Here is a 12,503-nt window from a genome sequence, read left to right on the forward strand (position 1 = left end):
GTTATTAAAACCAAATAAATATTTAAATCAAGAGCTTAATTCAAGTATTAACTACCCAATGACAGTAAAACACGTAATGTTTAAGTTTTTATTTCTGTGTTATTTCCCCTTCCATTATATAATATGGTGGGGGAATCATACTGATATTTTAATAGTATTGCCATTTTGAGAATGTATAACATGGAAATTACTTATTGAGATACAAGACTACTTATTGAGATACAAGACTGATAATCACATATTCGTTTCCATACATCTGTCTCTGTTCATTCACACTTCTTAGAACAATCGGATCTCTGAAATACATGAACACAATAGATGTGATTTATTATGTACATAGTTTATTACACATAAATGCTTTTTAAAGATTTCATCTTTTCACATCAAATTTTGCTTGAGTTATTGCCCTTTATTTAAATCTCCACTACAGCAGGTCTTCTATATACTGTGTTAACTCGGAAACCATTCATCATATTCTGATGCAATTTGGTGTGTACATTGTCTCACTGACCTAGATGTTTCTTTTTATGTTTCTTGTTTTATCAGCTTAAGTTAGATTTATGGCCCTTGAGAATTAATATCATCTCTTTACATGGGATGTTGCTTTGATCAAGTTTGATGTGAAGATTGTCCGAGACTTAAATATGGCATTAAGACTTTTGTCTGATCACTAGATATGCTTGCCATTATTGAAAAATGAATATACATCACATCGGGAAATGACCATTTGATTGGTTGAAGGGTGAGGAGATACGATTTTGACGTTTAATGGGAGCTTTACAGGTTAAAGAGTGGTAATAAACACCACTGTCCAGTGTGGGTGGTAACACTTTATCACTGTGCAATCATGAGCATGTGCTTATTATTTTCTTTCAATCAATCTATTTCATGGCTAAAATCATCCTGAAAAGCATAGGTGAATTAATAGTTAGTATTTTAACAAGATTAAGATAATGAATAATAAAAAAGAGAAGTAATCTGAATGTTCAGTTCAGTGCATCAAGTATGTTACATTCAGTTGGTGCTCCTATTTCAGCAGACATCGCACACATAGGAATGACGTATGTCAATATGTTGTTTGCAGTATGCAGGTGTGCTTCACAAAGTAAAACTATTGGAATTCTTAAATTTATTTTTGCTGAGCTTTGCTTGCTAAGCTAATAGCAAATTGCTTCCTAAATTGCCTTTAAAAATTGAATCATGCTTGAACACTATTCCAATTCTTGAAATAATTATGCTTTGCATTTTATATATGGAGTAAAATCTGACTTCAAAGAAAAGTTGCCACTGTTCACAAACTTGTCAGTAATCTTTAATACCCATGTCTTAAACATTCTCATTTATGACAAGGATATGTAATAAATTTTGTTCTATATGCATCTAGTATCACTTTCATTTACCTATATTGGGTTGTTCCACTTTGTGACCTTACCTATGCAGATTAGCACAATTGGCTCACCCACTGCAGTCTTCAAACACATCTCACTAGCTTTTGTCAGCCAGTTAAGTAATATGTGAAATGGTGGTTTATACCTGACCTCTTTGCCTTTTAATTGCCACTATTCTAACTGCTCAAGGGATTGTTTTACATCAGCTTCAGTCATGATTGTTTACCATTTATATATGCTACATGTAACAGCCATATACTAAAGTGGTGGGGGTGGTTTCTTCCTATCTTTGAAGATTTTTCAAACATGAACTTGTCATAGGGTTTGGAAGTATAAAATCATGTTTTTAGCATGTCACGCCATGTTACAGTATATTGAAAATTAGACCTCCACTTATGGCAGGTATTTCATTATCTTGAAAATACATTTCAACATTTCATCAGTGCAATCACTGTTTTATCATGCAAATTCGTTGTTTTTTAAATTATTTTTCTACAAGCCCAATCAGTACCTCACTTAGAATACAGGATGGGTCAGATCTGAAATTAAAAGGACCCTGGGCTTTGTGCTATCAGACTTTTTGAGTACTGAAATTTGAGTTTTCAAACATTAATTGGAGAGACCAAATGGATGTCTAATACCAGGAGGATTGTCCTGCTTTGGAGTATCACATGTATTTTAAGAGAAAAACCGTGTTGACCCTTATGTGCCAGTACACTGTACAGTGATCTGGTTTACTCTGTTCATATTTATGTGGGTGTTACATACAATCAATCCAACAGTTATCAAACCAGAATGGGTAAAAATGAGTAGAAACTAGTTTCTTAATGAAGCCTGACTGTCAACGGTTCCTTTAGAATTCTCATAGAGTTATAAAATCCATGTCAGGATTAAGGAAAAGAACTTGTCTTTTTTATTATAACACATGCATTTCTGTACCAATTCAACATCAAACCAAACTTCATCATAATTCCTTCTGTTCTGAATTGTACAGTTTTGTGTAAAACCTTTATGCCAACAAGTTTAAACATGCTGTAACTTCAATCACAGAGCTACATGATACAACTTACAGGGGCATTTTAATATTACCTTTCCTACAGGTTTGATTTTATTTTTTTAATATTTTGAGCTTAGCTTGAGGTGCAAACTCAGTTTCAAGAATGTAGGATCTGGACCTATGCAATCAGATATTTTATGGTGAGAAATTTACTCATAAAAATTTATACCTGCTTAAAGGTACATTATATAAACAAAGTGAAAAAATACTTTTTTTTAAACCTTAATGATAGTGATTGAAAACAATTAATTACAGAACCTTGCTAATAAATTTAATATGTATTGTTATAAAGCATGATGTTAAACTAAGCAAATTTATGACTACATAACTGGTCTAGGGTCAGCATAGATTTCAGACCTGCTTCAAATGTTGACACATATATCTGTTACTTTGCAATCAGATTGAAGAAATTAATAAATTACATTACTTCAACAATTTATTTTCAGAATAAAATGACTCATTAGATAATGTGTACCTGTGAGATTCAAAAAACTATTCTGACCTACATCTGTTTACCAGGGCAACATTCAATACATCTGTTTACCTGGGTGACATTCAGAACATCTGTTTGCTTGGGTGACATTCAGAAAATCTGTTTACCTGGTTGACATTCAGAACATCTGTTTACCTGGATGACATTCAGAACATCTGTTTACCTGAGTGATATTCAGAACATATGTTTACCTGGGTGACATTCAGAACATCTGTTTAACTCTTTGACACCAGAACATCTGTTTATCTGGTTGACATTCAGAACATCTGTTTACCTGGTTGACATTCAGAACATCTGTTTACCTAGTTGACATTCAGAACATCTGTTTATCTGGGTGACATTTAGAACATCTGTTTACCTGTGTGACATTCAGAACATCTGTTTACCTGGGTGACATTCAGAACATCTGTTTAACTGGTTGACATTCAGAACATCTGTTTATCTGGTTGACATTCAGAGCATCTGTTTATCTGGGTGACATTCAGAACATCTGTTTACCTGTGTGACATTCAGAACATCTGTTTATCTGGTTGACATTCAGAACATCTGTTTACTTGTCTAACATTCCAAATAATGTTATTCACATTTGCATTTTTTTAAATGCTGTTGATTTATTTCATGCATGTTGACCATTGAATTTTGTTTGCTTGTAAATAGTATCATTCAAAATATCACTGTGAATTTTTTAAAACTTTTGATGCGAGAAATAGGTAAAATGTCATAAAAGTCTCATCCATGACAAAAATCTGATTGAACTGCTTGTAAACTCTGATGATGAGGAGGACCATGGTACATTTATGGCCATAAAGACAAAAGGAATTGATTCCCCCACTTTTTCACCTAATTTATATGCTGTCGTCATGTGTCATATCCTCAACTCATTTCAGTATGAGCAGTTTGTGGATGTAAATAATTTCATTATATTTCTACCTTAATAACTGGTGTTCAAGGGTTGTATCTATTTCAGTAGATAAATTCTACCTTAATAACTTGTGTGCAAAGAAATGTATCTTTTTCAGTCAATAAATTCTGCCTTAGTAATTTGTGTGCAAAGAAATGTATCTATTCCAGTCAATAAATTCTACTTTAATAACTTGCATGCAAAGAAATGTATCCTTTTCAGTAGATAAATAATTGTTTTTGTTGTAATTTCAAAAAATCCCCATACTTGCACATAGCGAGGGACCCCGAGTGGCTGAGTGGTCTAAAGCGCTCACTGTTCCGGATCACTGCCATCTCACCTCTGTCTGCGTGGGTTCGAGTCCAAGACTCGGCTAGCATGGGTACGTGGGAAAGCCCGCCAGTAGCTTCTCGTGGGTCAGTGGATCTTCCCTTGGTTTTCCAGGGTTCTTCCTCCACCAGTTATATTGGCCGCCATGTATAGCCTATCTAGTGCTGAAAAATGGCGTTAAACCCTACAACAACAACAACAACAAAAAAGCACATAGCGATTATGAACCAAAAAATTTCAACATTCAAAACAGGTACTTTCTTTTAATATAGGTATCTCTTTTCAAGTCATTATTTTAATTATAACATGAAATATTTAAACAATTTGGCTTGATTACACCAATTGCAATCTGTTGACCTAGTACTTCAGTATGCAGGCATCCTCCCCAACCATTGGCTACACACACATGTGAGGAAGTTAGAATGTTAAATCATGCATAGCATTATGGCTGGTGATTCGTGCAGGCCTCAAGAAGAAACATCTCATGCTCAAGATAAATATCGCTTTTCCCCATGCATTGTATAATGATGAAACAAGATAAATATTAATTTTTCCCATGTGTTGTATAAAGATGAAACAAGATAAATATTGCTTTTCCCCATGCATTGTATAATGATGAAACAAGATAAATATCACTTTTCCCCATGCATTGTGTAAAGATGAAACAAGATAAATATTAATTTCCCCATGTGTTGTATAAAGATGAAACAAGATAAATATTAATTTTCCCCATGTGTTGTATAAAGACAAAACAAGATAAATATCACTTTTCCCCATGTGTTGTATGAAGATGAAACAGGGTAAATATCGCTTTTCCCCATGCATTGTATAAAGATGAAACAAAATAAATATCACTTTTCCCCATGCATTGTATAAAGATGAAACAAGATAAATATTAATTTTCCCCATGTGTTGTATAAAGATGAAACAAGATAAATATTAATTTTCCTCATGTGTTGTATAAAGACAAAACAAGATAAATATCACTTTTCTCCATGCCTTGTATAAAGATGAAACAAGATAAATATTAATTTTCCTCATGTGTTGTATAAAGATGAAACAAGATAAATATTGCTTTTCTCCATGCATTGTGTAAAGATGAAACAAAATAAATATCACTTTTCCCCATGCGTTGTATAAAGATGAAACAAGATGTCACTTTTCCCCATGCATTGCATAAAGATGAAACAAGATATCACTTTTCCCCATGCATTGTATAAAGATGGAACAGGTTCATAGCATGAATATAGTTTGCAGATAGCTTCAAGAAAAGTATTACTTGCATAATTGTAAAACTTTATCTGTGAATTTGTTTGCAGTTTATTATAATAAATAAAGCAAGATGTAGACATAAATAGATAATTACTTTATTACCATTATTTATTTCAATACTTGTTAATTAAATCAGTCAGAGGAACACCTTATATAATCACCAGTCATATACAATGCTTGATCTTTATTTCGTAATTTTCACATTTGATAAAATCGCATCTTTGAAATCATATGTAAATATGTAACACTTGTACATAAGCCATAGCAAATTTACACACAATTTTATTGTAGTAAAATCTTTTCAGACACATTTCACACAGACTCTCCGACTGTTGCTTACTGGACTAGAAATGTATGAATTTAAAGTCTTTGAACAATACAATCTGACATAAGTTGCAAGCAGTTTGTGTTGCAAAGATTGATGTTGAATATTACAACATGAGACAAGTTACAAGCAATTTGCCTTATAAAAATTGATGAAGATATTTGGAACTTTTTTCTTTTTACAGGATATTGGACTTGGTCTTATTATTGTACCACTAATTGGCACTGTTGAGGCAATTGCCATTGGTAAAGCTTTTGGTAAGTAGAATTACTTCAGTCTTGTAGTTCATTTTTAGCTTACCTGCCTGTAAGGCCATGTAAGCTTTTGGTATGGCCTTGTGTCAGACTTTGCATCATCCAGCATTGATCAACATTTGCTATTTTAAACTTCTAAAAAATACCTTGTCCAATTTCATCCAAACTTGGTAGAGCATCCTGGCATTAAGGTCTTTCAGAGTTGTACAAATGATGATGCTGACCTACCATTAAAATATGGCCATCATTGCTAAAAACTGAAAAACATTTAAAGGACTTTTCAAAACCCGTTCATTAGACTTTGACAGAAAGTACCCTGGCAGAAAAGGTTTTAAATATTATACAAATGATGTCAGCCAGACTTAAAATATGGCTTATGAGACTAAAATGCTTTAAAAAAAGTATTAAAATTCTCAAAAACTGCTCAACAGAATTGGAGAAAATTTTGCAGAAAGAGATCTGCCATCCATTATGGCTACCATTACTAAAAAAAGAGACACCTTTAAACTTCTTCTCATAAACCACCGAGGAGATTTGACCAATTATGACAGAAACCACTCTGGCATGAAGGACCTTTAGATTTGTACACATGATGTTCACCTGTCGTAAAATATGGTTGACTTTATCTAATTAGAAAACCTTTGAAATTCATTTAAAAAACTGTGTTACAAAATTTGACCTAATTTTACAAAACGCTGCTGAACATGAAGCCAATTCAGATTTAATAATAATAATAATAGTGATGATTTATTTATAGAGGGTGACTCATTAGTCAAGGACTATTCTTCCTTGAGGCCCTCTTAAGGAGAGTGGAAGCCATATATTTATGGATGACGTCACCTGGCTTTATGTGTGGGAACCATATATTTATGGTCCAACATCACCTAGCTCTGTGTGCGTATATCATATTTTTATGGCAACGGATATTGACATCTAAGGATGTTCAATCTAGGTCAATCATTGGTCATGTACTACTACTACTACTACTACTACTAATAATAATAATAATGAGGACTTTGTATAGCGCCTAATCTTTAGAAGCTCTAAGCACTTTACGACATTAGACAACACCTATAAGATAAAAAACATATAATGATATGATTACAAAAGCAAACACCATGAAATTAGAAAACATAAAAAAAACATGCTGAGAATATTTAAGGTAGGAAACATTATTAGGTCTTTAAGTTTGTTCTTGCATTTGAAATAAGTGAGTTCTGATAGCACTCTTGAATGGGATCGCTGTGTCTTTGTGTTTAAGTTTAGTGGGCAATTCATTCCACATTGCTGGGCCCTGTTATGCAAAAGAACGCTGTCCATGTGACTTTGTTTTCATAGTGGGAATAATGAGTATATGATTGTCAGAAGAGGAGCATAAGTATCTTGCTGGTGTGTACACATGGGTGAGGTTGGATAGGTATGTTGGACTAGAGTCTGACAGTGAAACATAGCACAAAGAAAAATATTTGTATTTGATTCTGGATCAAATGGATAGCCAGTGTAGGGTACAGAACAGCGGGGAGGTGTGCTCTGATCGTGGTACTCTAAGTATGATCTGAGCAGCTGTGTTTTGAACTTTTTTGAAGTTTCTGGAGCAGATATTGAGATGAACCAGACAGAATTGAATTACAATAGTCCAGTCTTGAAAGTACTAATGAACACACAAGTGTTTTAGTGGCATCAACTGAAAAATATTTGTGAATTGAGCTGATGCATCTCAGCTCAAGATATGCAGCCTTGCATATGTTCATGACATGTTGGTGCAATGTGAGAGTACTGTCCAGAGTAACACCTAGGTTTCGTACTGATTGTGTGAATTTAATGTTGGTGCTGCTGATTTTTATTGTTTGAGGTAAAGGATGTTAATGAGAAAGTCTTTGTGTTGTGATCAGAATGGCCTCAATTTTATCGTCATTCATCTGCAGTTTGTTACATGTCATCCATGATTTCACATCAGAAATGCACCTCTCTACACCTTGGATGGTAGCATCAACTTCAGTTGGGTGGCTAGATTTGTATATTTGGGTGTGATCAGCGTACAACTGGTGAGACACTAGACGATGATCTATGACACTTGAGAGCGACTGAGTGTATAGAATGAAGAGAACAGGTCCAAGAACAGACCCCTGTGGAACACCACAACATAGATCAACTGGGCTGGAGTGTATTCCATTTGCAGATACAATTTGTGTCCTGTTGACCAAGTAGGACTTGAACCACAGTAAGGCTGTATCATGAATGCCAAATACATGCTGGAGACGGTGAAGTAATATATAATGGTCTATTGTGTCAAATGCTGCAGACAAATCAAGGAGGGTGAGGACTGTAATCTTTCCTCTATCCAACGCAGAGAGAATGTCATTAACTACTTTTAGAAAAGTAGTTTCAGTACTGTGGCAAGGGCGATATGCAGATTGTACATTGCTAAAAAGACTGTTTGAATTCAGATGAGATACAAGCTGGGATAGAACAACCTTTTCTAAGATTTTTTATATGAATGGGAGATTAGAAACTGGGCGGTAGTTCTTTAAATCGTTGTGGTCTAGTAGCAGAGGCTTTACAATGGCAGTTTTGAAAAACGATGGGAATTCCCCGGATGAGAGAGAGGTATTCAGAACATCAGTTAGTGAAGGCAATACTGGATCTAAGCACTCAAGCAGCGGTGATGCTCGAATTGAATCAAGTTCACATGACTTTGGTGCACTCTTCATCAGGATAGTACATGCGAAATCCATAGAGACAGGTTCAAATGCTGCTAATGGTTGCCACTCAAATTCTGTATGCCAACTGTATGGTGATGATGAGTCAGTTGAAATTGTGGTGTCAAGCTTATCTCTAATGGTTTGTACTTTGTCACAGAAGAAATTTGCAAACATGTCCGGAAGGTCAACTGGAGAGAAGGTAGTTGGAAGTGGTGTAGAATTTTTCCTTGACATTAGTTTGTTAGTAATCTCGAAGAGCTCTTTGCAGCTGGAACTTTCCATGATCTTAGTAGTGTAGTGGGCTGATTTCGCTGCATGGACTATATTCGTGACATTCTTCTTAGCGGCTTCATAGATTTGCTTATGAATAGTGAGTCTGGTGGAAAGCCAAAGCCTCTCAGCTTTACCGCGGTCTCTTTTAGCAGTGCGAAGCTGGTCACTAACACTGCTATACCATGGAGAACACTTTTGAATTGATACTCTGCACTTGGTAGCTGGGGCATGTTTGTCAAGCAATGAACGCAGGCAGCTATCGAGTTGTTCTGCTGTAGAAGGTAAGCAAGTTGTTAGGTTTGCTTGGATGTCATGCATTAGTTTGGTTCTATTTATCATACAGAGGTTTCTCTTAGTAGCAGATAAAGGTGGAGGGTTAGGGACTGATAAGTAAAGATGGCATATAATGCAGAGGTGATCTGATGCAAGGTCATGGGATACCAGGGAGGACCGTAGAATGTTATCATCAGGTCTGTGAAGAATCCAGTCTAAAATGTGACCATGTTTATGGGTGGGTTGGTTGACTGACTGTTTGAGGTTGAAAACATTAATGGAATCTATGAGTTTTGATGTGTTTGGGTTTCTGGGACAGTCAAAGTGAAAGTTGAAATCTCCAAGAATAATCAGGTTGCCACTTATCGCATTTCCATTTTCCAGGAGATTTGGAAACTGCTCCAGAAAGAGAGATTCAGCCAGCTTGTTTTTTCTACTAGGAGGAGGTCGGTATAGGCAGAAAAAAATGTACTGACCTTTGCTCCAGTGTGAGTGTGGTTTGGACTAGTTCAAACGATGTGTGATCAAAATTGAATGTTGTAGTGTGGTTAAGACATTTGATCATGGAGTTCTTTGTGATGACAGCAATTCCACCTCCGCGAGAGTTACGGGGGAATGACTTGATGGAGTAACCAGTGGGTGTTGGATCCGCACACTTGGGCTCATCGCCTGATGTTTTAATAGCAGGGAAATAGCATATGTAATAGTCTCAAAGATCATGCATCTGCATCACTATAACAGAACATCAGTGAAACAAAATAGACTTATTTGCCCAGGAAAGTCTGTTGTCATCAGTGGACTTTGATGTAAACAATATGGTGGCTTTTAAGTAGTTCTAGTCTCATAGCCAGTAGCCACTGATTACCATATATATATATATGTATGTTACAGTCTGAATTAAAATAAAGTTAATTAGGGCTTTGTGTGGAAGTGTAGAGGTATAAATAGCAATATGCACAGTTTTCCAAATTTGAGAATTAATTTTCCACAGGAATACACCACATGTTGATATGAAAGTGCTCTGACACTATCACGTGTTGATATGCAAGTGCTATGACATGGCCATCCCATTCAGTACTACTTCAGGTTCCACTAAATCGAGCTTAAACTAGTGGCCAAATTTATCTATGAATCTGTCATGTACAGAACTTTATCTTATATTGGGGGATACATTGTATCAAGAGTGAAAACTACTAGCTTGAAAGGGACCAACCATTCATTTTTTGGGGGTGTCATATATTGACACTGAGGTATTCCTTTCCTTGCCTATCTGACTTTTTTAAAACAAATTTTTTTTGTTTTTGTTCAATAAAAAGGACAATACTCTTCTTGTACTATAAGTTCATTTTGCTTTTGCTTCTATCTCTCTCTCTGTCTCTGTCTCTGTCTCTCTCTCTCTCTCAGCAATCAAGTTGAAAAGGAAATGGAAGAAAGAGAGAAAGAGATCCATTTCTTAATTAACCCACTCCTATGAGAGCAATGTGAAATGTATGTGACTTGGGGAACTAACTTTCATGACCTTTGTTCAACTGCTGAACTTTCAATCAGGTGGAAATCTTTCTGTTTTTTTTTTTTCATCATCAGTTTCATTTTGTTTCCTTTTTTACAGAGTTAGTTTCAGAGGTAGGCCAGTGAACATATAAAGCTTGTTCTTTTTTTTTTCACACAACTGTTTAACAATGTTAACATTGTTGCTGAAAAATCTATTTTATTTCAAATATTTGTGGTATGTTGCAATTAATAATTATCATTTAAAACCTCACAACTCTTACTCAGTAATTTATAATCAGTGAGAAATAATTGTTCATTTTTGGTAATAATGACTTTCAGGCCTCTCAAATCTACAGCTACACTAAAAAGAATATGTGACAACCAATGTCACTATCATACATATGTACAGGACACAAGAACTCCCATCCATCGTTGCAAAATCGCATCTCAGTGTTCATACTGTTGTTTATTTCTGCCACACTGGGCAGTAAAGATCAAAGAGCTCACTTGGCCTGGTAACACAGTGGCACTTCTCAGCAGATGTTTCATACCATATATAACCAAAAAATAGTACACTACTCTATTGTGTAGAGAGAAGACTCAAAAAAATGGCTGTCATTATATTGCCCTTCATTAAAATCATTCAGATGTAGACACTGGATTGTTACAGAATTAAATATGTCATTTTGTTAGGCCATTGACAGTTGTGCTCAAACTAGCTGAACATCAGAATATGTATTAAAAATAAGATTTTAAAACAACTTGAGTTGTAAAGAAAGTTTTGTAAAAACTATATGTGCTGTCTTATATTAAAGAAGGCATTAATTATAAAAGCTATTAAAGAAATCAAAGACATAATTTATCTGATACTATTGATATGCATTCAGTTTGCATGTTAATAGGTAGTAAAGGAAAGTTAAGACATACATAAGATTTAGTAATGAAGCTGGCAGAAATACAGTTTTATGTAGTATAAGTCTAGAAATAACCCTAAAACTTTTTCAACAGTATTTTTTATTTTAAAAGAAAAATTTATGTTTCATTTTACTTGATGTGACGAAAAAATCAGAGCCCACTCTAGTCGATGGCAAACCTGCAGAGGGATTTTACATCTGTCACATGCATAGAGTTGTATTCATCAAATTTATTCTTGCAAGCAATATCTATTGCTTAAAGATAGGTTTACATAAACATCTGTGAGACATCTGCCTTTCAACAATTTTCAAATGAGAAAACTAGTTTTCCTTTAGTTTGACTACACTGCATAAATAGTATTCATTGTACACTAAAACATGAGAGCTATAATTGTTCTACTTTTCCACCCTTTTTCTCTACATTATGATAATTAGTATTTTATCATCATAATTAAGACAATGCTCCAGTGGCCTAGTGATTAGAACATCCGCCTCAGATGTGGAAGGTCATGGGTTCGATCCCTGGCCGAGTCATACCAAAGACTTACAAAAAAGGTACTAACAGCTGCCTCGCTTTGCGCTCAGCATTAAGAGGTTAGTGTTAGGACTGGTTGGCCTTCAGTCAGGATAATGTGACTGGATGGAACATCATGCTACATGTCTGTGGCATGATGCCCCAGTGCTAGACATCACTATAAACTGCTACACTGCAGACATCATAGCAATATGACTGAAAAATTGTTAAAGCTACGTTAAAAATCCAAATCACACACACACACACATAATTAAGACAGCTTGACAGCATTGAGTTCTTTGAAAAATGAATACTG

The 12,503-nt window shown here is 35.0% G+C and overlaps 1 protein-coding gene across 1 annotated transcript in view; it reads left to right on the top strand.

Moving 5' to 3' along the window:
* LOC149805881 (sodium-independent sulfate anion transporter-like) overlaps nt 1-12,503 on the top strand; it is a 141,519-nt gene that overhangs the window by 75,319 nt on the left and 53,697 nt on the right. The window contains exon 11 of the mRNA XM_089950622.1: nt 5,951-6,023. Coding sequence (XP_089806748.1) covers nt 5,951-6,023 — 73 coding nt within the window. The remainder of the gene's footprint in view (nt 1-5,950; nt 6,024-12,503) is intronic.

Source organism: Sinohyriopsis cumingii, chromosome 2, assembly GCF_028554795.1.
Source record: "Sinohyriopsis cumingii isolate HCF-2022 chromosome 2, ASM2855479v2, whole genome shotgun sequence".
Lineage (NCBI taxonomy): Eukaryota > Metazoa > Mollusca > Bivalvia > Unionida > Unionidae > Sinohyriopsis > Sinohyriopsis cumingii.